The sequence below is a fragment of the Micropterus salmoides genome, unplaced genomic scaffold, assembly GCF_014851395.1.
Source record: "Micropterus salmoides isolate LMB-PRFRI ecotype aquatic unplaced genomic scaffold, ASM1485139v1 Ms_hic_scaffold_9, whole genome shotgun sequence".
Taxonomy (NCBI): Eukaryota; Metazoa; Chordata; class Actinopteri; order Centrarchiformes; family Centrarchidae; genus Micropterus; species Micropterus salmoides.
Window position 1 is genome coordinate 34,303,915 of NW_024044681.1, and position 17,624 is coordinate 34,321,538.

Here is a 17,624-nt window from a genome sequence, read left to right on the forward strand (position 1 = left end):
GACACTTCAGAAATTATACTGTAGACTTCACCACTATTGCTTTCTCACCCAGATGCTGTCACAGTTAATTTTCTTTACTCTGCCTTTTACAGCAATTGACTTTGTTCTGTTAAATGAAAGTTAAGTGTTTAAATTGCCAATCCGCATTTTTAGTTTGTAAAGATTACAATATCAGTGCCAACTACTGTTCATGACAACATGTGTAAGCTTATGAAAAACATTGTCTGCACTCACAATTTTATCTAATTGTATGATGGTCAAGTACATTTGAGGGACCTTTATTTTTACAGCATCATTAGTAATCAGTGAATCTTCTTTCAGTGGTCAGTTAATGAGGCATTAATTGCTGTGTTGCCTTAATATTCTTTCTGTCATGATACAGCCAGTTTGAAGAGCATCGGCAGTACTTCTAACTGTAATGTGTACTAAACAAATGAAGGGAATATTCAGCTTTTTACAGCCTGTATTTTATAATTCTGGCCACTATTCCTTTTGGTTGTAGTTTGCAAATCTTTAGAGAAACAGGGACGTGATAGCATCATCAGCGACAAATTAATAATTATTTTACATTGTTTTCCAAAATAAAGTAATCAGAAAGCTTAACCTGTTGTCTAAACTAATTCATGAAGTTGAATTAAGATATTATACCCAATAGGAATGATGGTCAAATCTACCAAAATAACAAGAAATGAATGATTAGATAAATTGATGATTGCCACATTGTATGAGCGGCCTATAATGAAAATGCAGCACGTTGTCTTTTAAGACGATGATGTGCTTCTGTTACATTATAAGTATATTGTTACTCTAGTTTAGGACAACAAGCCACTTGATATTCAGTATTATTTGTCTTTGTAGCTTTATAAAGCAGATGTAAGTTTTCAGAGACCATGTCAAAGAAGGCATTACAACCTGGCAATATCTGGAATATCTATTATGTAACAGTGTTTTTCATTGGCAGCTGGCTTGTGAAGACTATTTATTATAAGTCATTATAAGGTCATTATAAGCACAACCTTTGTTATTCCACTCTGGATTGGCTATATATTTCATTTTTCACTAAATAAAGTAATTGTGGCTTCAAAACAAATCATGGTTTTCATTTCCTCCTTGTGAGAAGACATTGTAAAGTCATTAACAAAACACATGTCTCTAAATAGAAACAAAGTTTCATATCGTCTCCTTTAAAGTGTGTCGTGTATTGATCACCTGTACTTGTAAAGTCTTTGATACCACCCAGAATTCTCACCCTCAAAGCTACAGAAAAAGGCAGTTGCCCCAATTGTGCCATCTCTATCTTTGATGATAATTTCGGCCTTACAGTCAGTATCACTTTAGTGATACTCAGTATGATGATATGGTAATAATCTCACTCTTCTGCAGGTGTGTTGGATAAAAACCTCTCCATCCTCACCTGCCAGTTATACCTGTCTGGCATACTAGAGTGTTACATTGCTGTTGATGGCAGTTACTATAACCCTATTGCTACAATGTACCATTTTCTTAATCAGTTTCTGACTGTGAGCAATGGGGTCCTACATGAACACATGATTTTCTGACAAAGGTCGACAACTTTTGGTTATTTCACTTTTGTCTCTGCACACTTCTCACTGCTTTGAAATTGGTCTGACCCAGTTGGAAAAATGTGTTTATAAATAAATAAATTAAATAGTTTTTAGTTTGTTCACTGTCAATTAGATATAATCAAACCACACCACACCCCTGGAGTACTGATAAAACAGTTTGACTGTTTAACCCTCAATAAATAATAATAAATAGTTTTTAATTTTTTATCTTTTTTAGTCATGAATATTTCATGTTTTAGAAAAATACTTTCAGGGGGCTTTAAACATGAAAGTCAGTTCTTTGTTATTAAAGTCATTATTTAATTTCAAATAAAGCTTTGGCTGTTTCAGATGTAGTTGGTGTGATCGACCTGATGTGCAGACTCTCTTTTCTTCTGTATACTTCGTTAGACTCTTTAGTGTAGTTCAGTGTCTTGTTTAAGCCGACTCCTTACTTGTTTTCTACTTCTTACTGCTTTTTTTGGAGGTTTGTGACTGACCACTAAAGGAAAAAGCAGTTCTTCAAAATGTATTGATCGAAAGTTAACAAAATTATTCTGTTTTTTACTTTCAACAAATGTATCAACAATTTTTTACTTAAATCTGTGTCCCACTACTCACAGTGATGACTAAACTATTTCATTCCTCCTCTCTTTCAAATATAAAAAAAACTCCAGAGCTGTTGTCCTTCCTCTGATGATAATGAGGCCTAATGACCTAATTAGGATGAGGAGGGAACTGATACAATTTCCCAATATTTTAATAATAACAGTTATTTGAAAAAAAGAAAAGAAAATAGATCACCTTGTTTGTCCAACAACAATAAAATAATACCAATCAACTACAATGGCTTCAACAGGTGGCATTCTACGCAAGGTATCGAATTAAGTACTCCATTGGTATCGGTATCACTTGAAGGGTACTGGTTTTGGTACTGGTGTCTTTTAAAGGATACCCAACCCTAGTGGGTACTAAGAAACTAGTTTGTTACTGTCAGTTTCTCTCACATCTTTGTAATTGAATGATGTATAAAAAATATATGTTAGAGATTCATTCTTGTCCATCATTTAGTGTGTAGTTACCTCCTCCTTGTGTGCACCTAACTGACTACTAGCACAAAACTTGCATTTACAAGTGTTGTGTCCAGGTTAAGTTCAGTGGTAGAATATAACAAAGTACTGTATTTAAGTACAAATTCGATGTACTTGCACTTTACTTGAGTATTATAGTATTTTCTTCTTATGCAAGTTAACACTTGCCTGAAACATTGTACTTTTTAATCCTTTAATTTTCTGACAGCTTTAATCATCATTTTTACTATTTTAAAGGCATATGAGAAAACACATGAAAATGTAGTAGTACAACTGAAATGAGTAGTCAACTGACAGAAAATGATTTACCAGCTATTTTGATAATCGTTTAAGTAATGTAGAAAAAACATTTCACGGTCCCAGATTTGCTGTTTTTTAAATATTAATTCAAGTACATTGTATTTTTAACAAAACAAAGCATTGTGAATATGTCACTTTGGGCTCTGGATAATTGTGATGAACATTTAACACGTTTCTGATTTTTCTTACAAACTAAATAATCAATTAATCCATAAGGATTAATCCATAATGAATCCACCTCAACCAACTAAAATCAACTGTGAAACATTTTACATGCACTATAACAGCCACATGGGGCCATTTCTCTGCAATGACTACTTTTACTTTTGATAAAGTAGATTTTTGTGATTATATTTATATATTTCAATGCAAGATTCATACTTGTAACAGAGTATCTTTACAGTGGGGTATTAGTACTTTTACTTACTACTCTAGGAGGTAACTATTTTTTCCACCACTGGCTAAGTTATCAAGTTGGTGGCATAAAATAACGAAGTATAGAGGCACATGATGTATCCTTTTCCCGTGCTTAGCTGTGCCAGAAGAATGTAAACAATTGATGGATTAGATGATGCAGCAGCAAATGCACATACACTGCTGACTGGTAGGCAAAGTTCACAGTATTCAGTATCAAGGGGAAGCAGAGACTGGTTATACATATACATTATTCTTCTCAATTTCCTTTTGGTAAGTCCATGTTCGTGTTCAAGAAATTGGAGGTTTGTGATTTTTGTATCAGTTTATGCAGATGTTGCAAATGACACACAATGGGGACCCAGCTTATTTAGTTACGACATTTCATTATTCATATTTGTGGTGATTGAAAAAACAGACTTTTGTTACCTTTGTTCACTAATGACTCATGATCAAACAGGTGTTTTAAAGTAGAAGTCATATTCCTGTAAGTGCAGCAGTCATTAATTACGCTATTAATGAATTATTATTACTCCTTCTGTCAGGTATGTTGTTTATTTGTGTTTTATTGTAGCTGGGTTTGTTGGATTTGCTTTGCGCCGAGCACTGAAATTTTTGAGTTGTTGAAAAGTCACTTCTTCTGTATTCTTTTTTTGCAGGTCATCTTCAGGAAAGGTGAGCCCAGAGAGCATTCATTCAAAGGCATCTCCGTCAGAATCATCTGAAGATAGTCATGACCAGCGTGGAAAGAAACCACCCCCAAGTCCAGGGAAAAAAGAGGAATTGTCTTTATACATGAAGACCAAAAGAGCAATAACAAGCAAGAAGTACAGCATGTCCAAGCATGAAGCTGAAGCAACAACACCCATTGAACTCATCAGCCGAGGCCCAGATGGACGCTTTGTCATAGATCCCACTGACACAGAAATGTCTGTTAAGCCCCGTCGAATCGAGGGCTTTCCTTTTGTGGAAGAATCAGACCTCTATCCTGAATTCCGACAGTCGGACGAAGAGAATGACGATCCCAGACCTTTGCCTCCAGTTATGGCCCCCCTTCGGCCTCACCAGATTTCCCCCATCTCAAGTCAAGAATCCTACCTGCAACCTCCAGCCTACAGTCCTCGTTTCCAGAGGCCCTTTGAAGGTATGACCATCATGGAGAGCAGTCGGCTCCAGGCCACAGGGCAGATCCGAGGCTCACTCCACCACAGGGCTTTCTATGGCTATCTAGGCCACCCTGGGGACCATGATCCCCCACCTCCTTTTTACATGCCTGATACCAGTCCACTGAGCTCTGTCATGTCCTCCCCTCCATACCTTGCTGAAGGTCCTTTTGGTCACCCCATGATTCCTGAAGAAATGGGGGAGGCTGATTTCCCACAGTATGCTGTCTCTGGTTTCCCACTTCCTCTGACACTCACCTCTTCCTCTCGTTCACCGGAGATTTGGCAGGGACTGGATTTTACCTTTGCAAGTCTGGAGGGGCCCCAATTTATTTTTCCACCACATCACCCTTTACATCTCCGCCACGACTCCCCCTATCCTCCTCCACCTCATGTTCTTCCCCTTAGTGCTTTCCAGCCCTCCTCCCTTCCAATGCCCACTTACCCAGCTGTCCTGCCACTGGAGGCCCCAAAGAGCCACTCAAGCAAGTCTCCCAGCAAGGCAAAGCCTCATGGCTCCCCAGCCAAGCATTTAGCTATGCAAGAGGCACATTTAGGGCAGCTAAGACACACAAGCCACGGTATGGGTGTGCCAGTTTTGCCTTTCACTGATCCAATGGCCCATATTGTCCCTAGCACATTCAGTAGTCTGGACACACGATGGTTTGAAACCCCCCCTCGTTTCAGTCCGAGACAGGCTCGTAGAATGGATTCTGGCATGCATCAGGTGGTTCTCCAGCCCTCTCGACTCTCACCCCTCACCCAAAGCCCCCTTAGTTCTCATGAGGGCTCCCCAGACATTGTAGTCCGTCCACGGCCACGTCCCAGCATTGTCCAACCTCCCATACCCCCAGAGATGTCTGAGATTACCCTCCTCCCTCCTTCCACAGCCAGCTTCTCAAGGAGATCTTCCCCATCCTCCTCACCTGCCCTAGGCCAGGGTAGCAGGAGATCAAGTCCCAGCTACCGTTCCCACATGGCCTTTGCCACCTCTGCAACCAGCTACCCAGCTTCCCAGTCCCCGTCACCCCCCATGGAAAGCAGCAACATTTTTGGGCAGATGCCATCTCAGAGGAGGACAGAGGAGGAGATCCTTCCATCTGAGCCCTCTCCACCCCAGTTGTCAGCTTCAGGGTAGGTGCATTAGGCATGCAGAGAGGGATACCATTTGAGTCATCTGCCCCAACCCATATTGCTTTGATGTGTGAAGTTGCTGACATTTTGGTTACTGAAGTGCTGTCTAATATCCATCAATTTGGCAATTTAGTTGTATAGTTTAGTTTTTGCTTTTTTTCATTTATTAACACTTTCATTTGAAAATCAAAACTTTAGGGTTGAAAGAAAACCATTTTGTTGTGATTCATTTGATCAGCTCTGGAAGTTTTCAGTTTATTTTCTATTTGATCAATGCTGCTTTTCATGTCAGACATCAAGTTAGAGGTATTCACCCATTGAATCTGTGAAGCATTGTTCCAAAATGATCACCTTAAAGAATACATTGTATTTTCCAGCGAAAAGTCCAACAATATAAAATGTGAAACAAATTATTTGTTGAATTGACAAGAAAATGCATTTGCTTCATAGATGACATTTCAGACCTTTTGGGGCTACAGTCCATCCGGATGAAAAATACTATTGCCAGTGTGCTGTGTAATTTGTTTGGCACAAGCCCCTAAAAGCCTGGGAATCTGCAGACATCACCACAGGATCCCTTTTTTTTCCATCTGTATCATGCGTTACCCTGCTTTCACCTAACAGGAGGAATCCCATAATATTCATCCAGTTGATTCCCCAGACAAAACAAACACCCATTGTTATGTCTAGCTCCAAGCCTTTGAAGATGCCTTTATCATGCGGAGGGATGCTTTAAGAAGAGTTCATCTTGGCAGGCCCTGCGGCCCATCCTCGGCCTTAGTAACCTGACTGCATGACCAATTCTCCCTTACCTTCCAACCTCTCAGATTTTTTCCTACTCTACTTCCCCTTCCCTTTCTGTAACCCTCCTCTCCCCAACCACCTTAATTGCCCCCAGGACATCCCCAGGTCTGACTACGAAGGAAAGGTTCTTGGGCAAAGTGTGTCACAGGGCCTGTCCGCTTATCATGTACTGCAATGTCTCCATCATTATGAATTAGGGGCAGTATGGTGGTTCTTGATGGCTCCTGGAGTCTTACCTGCTTTGTTTTTGATTGATCTCAGCTATCTGGGCAGCGTTGTTGTGACCAGGTCCTCTACACCGCAATAGGTAAGGGTTGGATCCATGTCTGAAAGGGGGGGGTTAGCAGGTGGGACTTTTTGATCACCTCGTCCTTTAAAGGGGAATACAAGACTTTGAGTCTTTGTTTGATTTGTTCCTTCCTTCAGTCAACACGTGTAATTTATTTCATTTCTTTTTCCTTTTTCTCAAACTGGCTATGCATTTTAAGTTCTGCAGTCTTCAGTACATTATGCATTCTGACTGATATGCATATGCCATATGTAAGCTAAAAGATTAGGTCAGGGATGTATCACTAACATGATTTCATGCTTGAGTGGTTTGCTAACTGACCACATTCACATGCAAATATTTAATCTGTTAATAACAAGGTTAGGTTAGGTTTACACATAAGTAAAGAAATAGTAATCTTATCAGCCTCAAATCAATGTAACTATTAATTCAAGCAGTTATTGGTTACTTGGTTCACTAGTCTGAAAATGATTTTGGCAAGGGTCACCTTTAGGTATATAATACATTTCAGGATAATATTTGGTGCAAAAGCCGAAGAGGCCAAACTGGACAGTACTGCAACTGAATACTTACAAGCTTCAGACATGTTTCTACGCACAAACACCTGTAATCTAGAGATAAAACCACATTGAAAGGCATAATGAGTAAGATTTGTCAGGTGCATTTAATTCAAAGTTGACCTCTCAACCATTGAGACAGAGAGACCAAGCAGTGGTTGTTGAGCAAGCTAAAGGGTGAATGAAGAGAAGGAGTGGTGTTAGCAAGAATAAAGCAGTAATTCAGAGAAAAAAAAACTTATTTTGTGACTGTTTCACAGTGGTTACGTTCTAAAGCACACATTTACACAGCATGATTGTCAGTGCAGAAGCAAGCCCTTAAAAGGTCTGCTATAATTTGATTACATTTGACAGTGTACTGTAGTTTGATGGTTGCTCGGCCCTCTACTGACTTCTCTATTGATTTCTCTATTTGCTCTGCCCCGGTGCCCTGAGACAGATCAATGCGCTCGACACCCAGTTAGTTAGCAGTATGCCATAATTGACCAGGATGATTGGTGCTTACCTGCCTCATCTAACCTTGAATCAATGCGAAGAACTCAGCAAACTTAGCAAACAATACTGTCACAATCTAACGTCAATTCAAGATATCATTATGGATAAGACATGCTCCTTCTGCTTCACTCCACGTGGCTCAAGACACCTACTCCACCTGCTTCAGCTGCGGTTCACTAAAGCTTTGTGCTCGAGCACGCACAGAAGCTTTGCTCAATCCATTATCTGTTGCAGTATTCTCAGAAAGGGGTCATACAAACAAAATGTTCTGTGAAGGAGCAAGAAGTCAACAAGTGTTTCGAGAAGACCTCCAAGGACCAAACATGGCTGCACGCTCTGCTATAAAGCTTCTCAATGCTGAGGATGAATTGTCAGTAATTGTAAACACATATTGTGGACATACTTTATCCCCTTTATACCATATCCCTATAAAGAAAGACATTTTAGTATAAAGTTTTCTCAGCAAGAAGGTCGTGGTTTCAAACCCTGGTTGCCCTGGACTTTCTGTGTGGAGTTTGCATGTTCTCCCTGTGCGTGGGTTCTTCCCAGGGGTCCAAAGACATGCGAACTAGGTTAATTGGTGACCTTAAATTGTCCTTAGGTGAGAGTGGTTGTTTATCTGTATGCCTTACCGCTTTTTCATATTAGCACAGCTGTAAGCCATTTCTCCCATTGGCCAGCTTCTTCATTATGGTATCAAATGCTGCTCAATCCTGTCCAATTTCGTATATGCTAATGTCTAGCGAAGCCTTCTTGGGAGGCTCCTTTGCCCCTCTGACTACGAGACCGAGCTGATTGCCAAGGAGATTGTCAAGAATTACAATGAATCCCACTCTAAGGCGGCAGCCTTTCTCATGATGTCTCCGATCTTTGCTATCAACTGTGAGAAAACCATGTGCGCTACATACAGTAGGTCAGACACAGACAGGTTTAGGTGAGCCATTTGATGCTCAAGGAGCATGAGTGGGGAGCGCTCCTCAACATGCCATTCCTCCAACTCACTATTTGGACTCAATGTCCATCAAGATGTTAAACTGAACCAGTTGCAACAGGTAATCTTGACCTCCTCTTCCCACTCACTCTAAAAATGTGCCTAGTAGTGGTTTGGAGGACCAGTCTCATCAGGCCAGAAAAAAATAATCCTAATAATAAAGGACCACTCATTACTTCCTTTACCAATAGCGAAGTCCATTAGACGGCCACACACAGTCATAGAACTTGAGTTACATCCTGGTAACGTAGATATTTCATTATAAAATGCAAATGTGCTGTTCTCAGCATGTATGATCTCCAATTTATTTTGGTGTCTTGTGTCATTCTGTACTATATAGATTATTACAAGGTGTGGCATACTATGTATGAAAGGGTCATCTATGTGAACCTTCACATAGACAGTCTTTATTCTCAGATGATCACTTTCTAAAAATTTAGCACTCTCCTCAAGCGTGACACATTTTGCCATTTATATGTCACAGATGCTTGGATTGTATGGCACCAATTGAAAATATTTTGGACCCCAATCTCCAAGAAATATTTTGTAAGATTGGCGTTATGTCACATTAAGCTGTGTGTCCACTGGGAGCCATCATTCACAGCTCTTTTTTTGCATTAACAATAAAGCTGATATGCTGTTGCATGTTCTTAGCAGTGACGAAAGCTTAGCATGTGTGAAGTTCTCAGTGCACCAGATTCAAGAAGTTAAAAATATTCCAGCTTTTATCAGAAATGCACCAGATTCCTTGCAGGGTTGAACAGCAACAGAGCAATATCAGGAGCCATGACCAGCATTTCCTGCAAGTATCTCTTTAGCCCAAATAAGTAAAAGCAGATTCCTGGTGGACACATGGCGTTAATCCCTTGTATAAAGCATCTGTATAGAGCATGAATCAAACCATCTACTATAAGTATACAATTGCACTTTGAAGTTTGGACTGCAGAACAGTTCTCACTGCTATGTGAAACAAGTGTCCTGCCAAAACAGCTTACAGGCTTCTTTTTATCCTAAGGAACAAATATTTTTCCAAGGGCTTGCAGGGGGGTAGGGGAGCACACAGGGGGCTTCAGGACCCCCTTATATTTGAGTGAACTGCCCAATGAAGTGCTTTTGAATGTATTCCCCTTTAAAGTCGTGTTCCATGTGCAAACTGCCATGCATGCCATCGCTAAATATTGCTCCTCCGTTCAAAAAAAAAAAAAGGATAAAATTCTATGGATAAATTCTTGTTACATTTGTTGTCCTAGTGCTTCGCTTTTCTTTGGCTTATTTTTCATTATGTGACTGTTCCCGAGTAGTCATTTTCCCCTCCCGCCATCTCTCCCCCTGTCAGCATGGTGAAGCCCATTGTAGACAGTATCCATGTCTATGAATACATATTGATGATGCTTTGTTGCTCAGCTGTGATTCTCCCCCTTTACTAACGACCATCGGTTTCTCTCTGCAGCCACGGTGGGAAGATGGCCTCTCTGTAATGCTAATTGTTTTCTGTGCCTTGAGAGAACCAAGTGTATGTTTCTGGCAGAAATCTGTGGGCTGCCAAGTCATAAGTGCCTCCATGAATGGGGGGGAGGTCTGTAGATGCAATCATGAGCAGCTGGAAAATATACACTCCACACCAAGGGAACATTTGTACCTGTTATTTTCAGAGTGTGACGGACTAATTTTTAAAATAATTATACAAGATGCAAACACATCATTAATTGTAAAAGTCTTGCTTACATTTTTGTTTGTTCAAATTACTCTTCATTTTTGGAGAATTTTCCTCTGAAATCAACAGTGCAAGTCTTTTAATGTTGTATCTTCTCAAAAACGTAACTCACTGTTCTAATCTACACCATGAGGTAAATAGATGGTTTCAGGGATTGTGTAACACTTTGCTTTTTCTTTGAATGAAGATTGTTTGGATCAATTTGAGCAAAATATTTTAGAAGGGCAAAGAAATTTCAAGGTGCACAAATTAAAATACCATCTGGACTTATGAACTAAGTTTGTGAAACATTATCATCAATAACCTAACCATAACTCTTAGTATATCCAGATGATGTACAAGGTTTTGATAATAGAATCACATTATTCTTCAAACCTTTAAAAGAAATTACTTGCTGGTGTCTCACATTGATCCTTTGACAATGTGCTGCACCTCTTGCTTAGCACGAGCAGTGCTGTTTTGAGATTGTGTTGGTTTCTGGTTTTGTTGCGCTCCGTAGTGCACAAACACAGTCCACTGACCATGTTTGGCCTGGAGTTACCCGTTGTCCCCTTTCTCTGTTCTTTATCCAGAAAACGTCGAGGTGCGCCGAGTGCCCTTTCAGGGTCTGAGAGGATTGATGCACTGAGATACCAACGTATTAAAAAGGCCAAGAAGATGACGATGAACAACAATAACTCCAAGACCAGAAAGAAAGCAGGTGTGAACCCTGTTCCTTTTTATAAAGTAACATTTTTTAAACTTACAACATCACGATGACCTCAGGTAAAAAGCTTTTTTTTTATTCTAATATATATTCTTATGATTTGTGTTAGCTACAAATGACACATCACATGCATTTGTGATAGTATCAATACCTCTGCCAACAGAGTTAGATAGTTGTTACATTTCTTCCCCCCCGTCTGTGTGCCCGTAAACTGATGATTTTGCACAAAACACAGAAAGGTTTGAATAATAATAACCTTTCGCAGCCATTTGCCAAAGAATGGGTTTAATGTAATATAATGTTTATAATGTAATTCCAAATTGTTTTGTAAAAACCATCAATGTTGAGTGTCTGTCAGACAAAGGAGAAGCAACACTCCACTATTGACTCAATTAAACAAGACGTAGCCAGTGATTTTGCATTACAACTCCACAAAGTGGAAGAGATAGATTAAGAGAATGATGAAACTAAAAGCAGCAGAGGCCAAGCTATCCTGACTAGTGTTGTTCAAGCTTAAAAATCACTGGAACCTACATTTCTCATAATGCTACTCAGTAACATCTTTCATTAGAACCCCCTGCTTTACAAATGCCCACTTCACCTACAGTTTGTGATGCAGAAGTTCTATTGAAGATTTTGACTTTCAAACCCAAGGTAAGAAGATTACATCATTAGGTTTATTTTTTCAACCTTGAAGGTGGGAAGTTGAACTTATGTGCCATAAAGAGAACTGGATACAGTGTTAGCGGGGCCGGGCTTTGTTCATTCTTATGAAAACTGTACATTTTGCCAGAGCTTTTGTCAAATGAAGACTAAAGAGGATAATAGAGAAATATGGTGATGTACATTATAAAAACGTAATAAGTATGACATTTCCTTCAAAATCAGAATCAGGTTTATTGCCAGGTACATTTTCACATACGAGGAATTTGCCTTGATATAAATTGGTGCTTACAGTACACATGAACATAAATATAAATATAAATGTATAAAAAGTAAGGAGATCAAAAAATGTACGAGTATACAAAAATTAGAATACTATAATACAATGCCGACAAGTATGTGCAAAGATTCACAACCTGAGCATAAACCATACCAAGTAATAATGTAATAAAAGTAATAGGCTAATTTATTGAATCCAATCACATCACTTTGCAGCTCATATGAAATGCCACATAAATATCAATCATGAAGGAGGGCTGCTTGATTATGGTAAAAATCATAATCACAATTATTATTTTGAGATCACGATTTTTTAAACAGGATTTCTCATTGACTTTGGAAATTGAATGCTTCATTTTATTTATTATATGCATTACCCCAAAAATCCCAAATAGCCAATGAAATGAGAAATAGTATCCAACAACAGTGTGAACCGTTCAACGATGGTGTTCTGTCAGGGGATGCAGTGACTTGTGAAAAGTATAATATATATAGTATTAATTATATGTAAAATGTTGAACTATGAGAAGAGGAAAAGTCCGCTAGCTGCAGGCTCATTTATGCAGTGTGAGCTAATAATGGTGAGTATATGTAAATGCTCCGTACTTGTATAGCGCCTTTCTAGTCTTTTCGACCACTCAAAGCGCTTTTACACTACATCTGCATTCACCAGTCACACACATTCATACACTGAGCCTAAGTGCTCAAACGGAAACTAACATTCACACTCACTCATACACTGGCGGAATAGCCGCCAGGGGCAATTCGGGGTTCAGTATCTTGCCCAAGGACACTTCGACATGCAACCAGGGGGAGCCAGGATTGAACCGCCGACCTTCCGATTAACGGCCAACCCGCTCTACCTCCTGAGCCACAGCCGCCCGTATATCCCCTGTCATCTTAGCTCCAGATGAATTAAACATCACCGCCTGTTTGATTTGATTAATTTGATTAATTGCCCAGCCCTACCATGAAGTTTAAAATCATGAGCACATAATAACACATACATTTAATGCAGCACTTCTGAACAAAAGTAACAAAAGAGGTGTGGTGATGCTTCAGCCCCAGTCTTGAAGGCCTGCTGTAATGCCACCTGAAATCACTGTGTTTGCTGAGTAAATATTCTTCGTGTAATATTCAGTTCAGATTATTAAAGACCACTTTTAATTGGCATGTTAGGCATTTCCTATAGGGCAGATGCCCTATAGCAAAATGGCATAAATTCAAATGTAGCGGGTTTGTCAACTTAACATTCATTCTGTGAACTCTACCCCAACATAGTTTAACAAAAGGGTTGTTGTGTAAGATTAGTAATGTTGTTTACAGCTATCCAACAAAGGTTAAAATCAAGGGCAACTGGACTTGGTTGAAGATACTGGAAGACGTTTCGTCCCTCATCCAAAGGACTTCTTCAGTTCTGACTGACTGGCAGGGAAACTCAGCTATTTAACCTCAGTGGGGTCGTTGGCCCGGGTCATCGATACCGCTGGTTCGTTAGTGTTCCTTGTTGCTGTGACGACAGTCGTTACAGTCGTTAAGACTACCTGTGGCCAAGACTGAACGACCATCGTTGGTATCTTCACCTGAGGCCAATAGGTTAGGCTCCTGTCCTCTTCAATGTGTACAGCGCAGTCCAGGAAGGCCAAACTGTTGTTGTGAACATCTTCTCGTGTGAACCTGATGTTACTGTCCACAGAGTTGATGTGTTCTGTGAAGGCTTGCACTTCCTGGCTTTTAATTTTGACCCAGGTGTCGTCCACATATCTGTACCAGTGGCTCGGTGCTGTTCCTCTGAAGTAGTTGAGGGCTTTATTCTCCACTTCTTGCATGTAGATGTTTGCCACAATCGGGGATACTGGTGAGCCCATGGCACAGCCATGCTTCTGTCTGTAGAATCCACCGTTGTACTGGAAGTAGGTGGTGTTTAGACAGAGGTCGAGTAATTTGCAGATTTGGTCAGGGCTGAGGCTAGTTCTGTTGTCCAGGGTGTTGTCTTGTGTTAGCCGTTTCCTAACGGTTTCTACTGCCTCTATGGTGGGGATGCAGGTGAACAAAGAAGTCACGTCATAGGATACCATGGTTTCATCTGGATCCAGTTTTAGTCCTCGAACTTTGTTTACAAAGTCAATAGAGTTTTGGATGTGGTGAGGCGTGTTTCCCACCAATGGAGCTAAGATGGTGGAAATGTGTTTGGCAATGTTGTAGGTGACCGAGTTAATGCTGCTGATAATCGGCCTGAGTGGGGCTCCTTCTTTGTGTATCTTGGGTAGTCCATAAATGCAAGGAATGGCTTCTCCAGGATACAAACGGTAATATTGTTCACTGGTGATGGTGTTGTCCTTCTGTAACTGTTGTAGACATTCTATGGCCTTTTTCTTGTATCCGCTGGTTGGGTCTCGTCTCAGTGTCTCATACGTGTTTGTGTCCATTAGTAGTGTGTTGACTTTGTTCTGGTAGTCAGCTGTGTTAAGTACTACCGTGCATCTTCCTTTGTCAGCAGGTAGGATAGTGATGTTTTGATCTTGCTCAGAGATGTCACAGCCTTCCTTTCTTGGATGGTGAGGTTGGAAGGGGGTGCCTTCGCATTAGAAAGGGCTGCAGATACCTTTAGTCTGAGCTGTTCCGCTTCTGTTTCTGTTAATTTGTTTTGCAGATATGTTTCTAGTTTGTGGTGTATGTTGTCCATTTCTTTGTTCAGGGCTTCAATTGCGAAGTGTATCTGTCTCACTCTCTCGTTCAGTAGCTGGTGTTGTGCTTTCTCCAGGATTATTCCGGCTCTGTGTCCTTTTACTGTGGAGCCTAAGTGTAGGCTGTTCGAAATAAGTTTGTGTTGTCGGCATCTCAGGTTGAATCGTAGATGGTTCCTGTAGTCTGCAATTTTCCTGGCTGTCCTTTCATACTCCCGTACCAATCTAAGAGTGTTCATCCCAAAGTGATAAGCAAGATGTCTATGAAGACTCAACAAACGTAACCTATTGGCCTCAGGTGAAGATACCAACGATGGTCGTTCAGTCTTGGCCACAGGTAGTCTTAACGACTGTAACGACTGTAACGACTGTTGTCACAGCAACAAGGAACACTAGCGAACCAGCGGTATCGATGACCCGGGCCAACAACCCCACTGAGGTTAAATAGCTGAGTTTCCCTGCCAGTCAGTCAGAACTGAAGAAGTCCTTTGGATGAGGGACGAAACGTCTTCCAGTATCTTCAACCAAGTCCAGTTGCCCTTGATTTTAACCTTTGTTGGATAACTATGACCTGGATGACTGAGAATCTTCATAGACGTTGTTTACAGCTAATTCCTACCCTACTTATGCCATTTGACTTAAAAATAATTTGCCTCTTTTTTTAGGTACCAGGAGTGAAAAATAGTCATCCTCAATATTTCTTGTGTTATAGATTCAGAATGATGAAGACAGTTGCAGATCCGATATAAAATAGGATGTGTGCTCTACAGGATGATTTTCCTGGAGTATCTTGTTTTCCCCAAATGATTTTTAGGCATTCTATTATCTTAAATGGCTTGAAAATATGCTGTAAATGTGAGCATGCCCATAGACCCCCGTAGTTTGGGTTAAGCCTGGGTTATGGTTACAACATCCGCCTCTGCAACTCCTTGTAAACTGAACTTCATGAGAGTGCAGTGGCAGGTGTGGACCCAAACGCAGACAATGGCGAGAAGGTTGCAGTTCAAAATATTTATTAACACAAAAACTTATGCTTGGAGGTTTGCACAGACCTCCACGTGCCTGCCAACGGTCCCGTGACTCCTGTTAGGTACCGTGATGAAATCCTCAGAACCGTTGTCAGATGGGGTCCTGAGTTACTCCTGGTTTAGGACAATGCCCGGCCTCATGTGGCCAGAATGTGTAGGCAGTGCCTGGATGACAGAGGCATTGATGCCATTGACTGGCCCTCATGTTCCTCAGACCTGAATCCAATTGAGAACCTCTTGGACGTTATTGATCAGTGCTTCTGAGGCTGCCAAGTAGCACCACAGACTGTCCAGGAGCTCACTGAAGCACTGATCCAGGTCTGACAGGAGACCCCCCAGGACACGAACTGACATCTCATCAGGAGCATGTTGTTGGGTGTGCATGCAGGCATGTAGTGACACTGCTGAGTCACGTTATGAGTTGCCGTCGCGAAAGTCACGCAGGTTATATCAGCCTGTTATTTGAATTTTTTACTTTGATTTTTGGTGTGATTTTGAGTCCAGCCCTCAATTGGTTTGTGATTTTCAATTTCATTGACTGTTGTTAGGTCATTTTGTTCTCAACAAATGATACAATATACAGTAAAGATTTTGAACTTCCAACAATTTTGTTTTAGATCTGATGTGTCATTTAAATGTTCCCTAAAATGTTCCCATCAAGTCCTGCCTATAGTCGACTGATAGTCGAATCATGTGTGTTTTTGTGTGCGGCGATTGCAAGTGTGTGTGTGTGGGGGGGGGGGTTGTTACACACGGTAGCTCTTTAGTCTTGAGAAGCTGCAGTAAACAGTAAATTTCCAGCTAAACTGAGGCTTTTTGAAGACCCCTTTTTTTTTCTCTCTCTCTCTCTCGCCTGTCACTCACCGGCCTAGTGCAGAGTTTTGCGTGCATGCCATGATGCCGACAACTACATGCATGTCGCGGTTCCTCGCGGGTCTATTTGAAGTAGCCGGCTATTTAAAAACGATAAAATATTCTTTGCGTGGTTCATCAACAGGGATAAATTATCCGAAAGTCCTGCGAGGTGCGGCACAACACCAGTGAAGCCAGGGCTCTTCAGCAAGTGTTCTCTACGCCTACACATGCGCACTGTCGACCCAGGGTTACGGTTACAATTTTGGATTTATTTACACACTTTAAAAACATTTATTGAAAGTTTTATTCTTTTTACATGTTTATTTACAGCATTAAACGTTGAAATGTATATTGTAACAGGCTGTATATTAACTTAATGGTAGAAAACTAGTAGTTCTATGTAAAATCAGACGTTGAGCACCCCCATATCGCCAAAATGGCACGATCCTTGTTTCACTGCGAAGCTTCGACTGTGAGATTAACAGTTGAATCAGTCTTTGCCCATGGAAGCATCGAATCTTCGACTATTGGGGGTCAGCCCTAATACATACACTCACCTAAAGGATTATTAGGAACACCATACTAATACTGTGTTTGACCCACTTTCGCCTTCAGAACTGCCTTAATTCTACGTGGCATTGATTCAACAAGGTGCTGAAAGCATTCTTTAGAAATGTTGGCCCATATTGATGGATAGCATCTTGCAGTTGATGGAGATTTGTGGGATGCACATCCAGGGCACGAAGCTCCCGTTCCACCACATCCCAAAGATGCTCTATTGGGTTGAGATCTGGTGACTGTGGGGGCCATTTTAGTAAAGTGAACTCATTGTCATGTTCAAGAAACCAATTTGAAATGATTGGAGCTTTGTGACATGGTGCATTATCCT

The 17,624-nt window shown here is 40.6% G+C and overlaps 1 protein-coding gene across 2 annotated transcripts in view; it reads left to right on the forward strand.

Moving 5' to 3' along the window:
- The window catches only part of LOC119895740 (protein turtle homolog B-like), a 143,415-nt gene that overhangs the window by 114,620 nt on the left and 11,171 nt on the right, over positions 1–17,624 (forward strand). For both annotated transcript variants that reach the window (XM_038709038.1, XM_038709039.1), the window contains exons 18-19: positions 4,030–5,667; positions 11,090–11,217. In XM_038709038.1, coding sequence (XP_038564966.1) covers positions 4,030–5,667; positions 11,090–11,217 — 1,766 coding nt within the window. The remainder of the gene's footprint in view (positions 1–4,029; positions 5,668–11,089; positions 11,218–17,624) is intronic.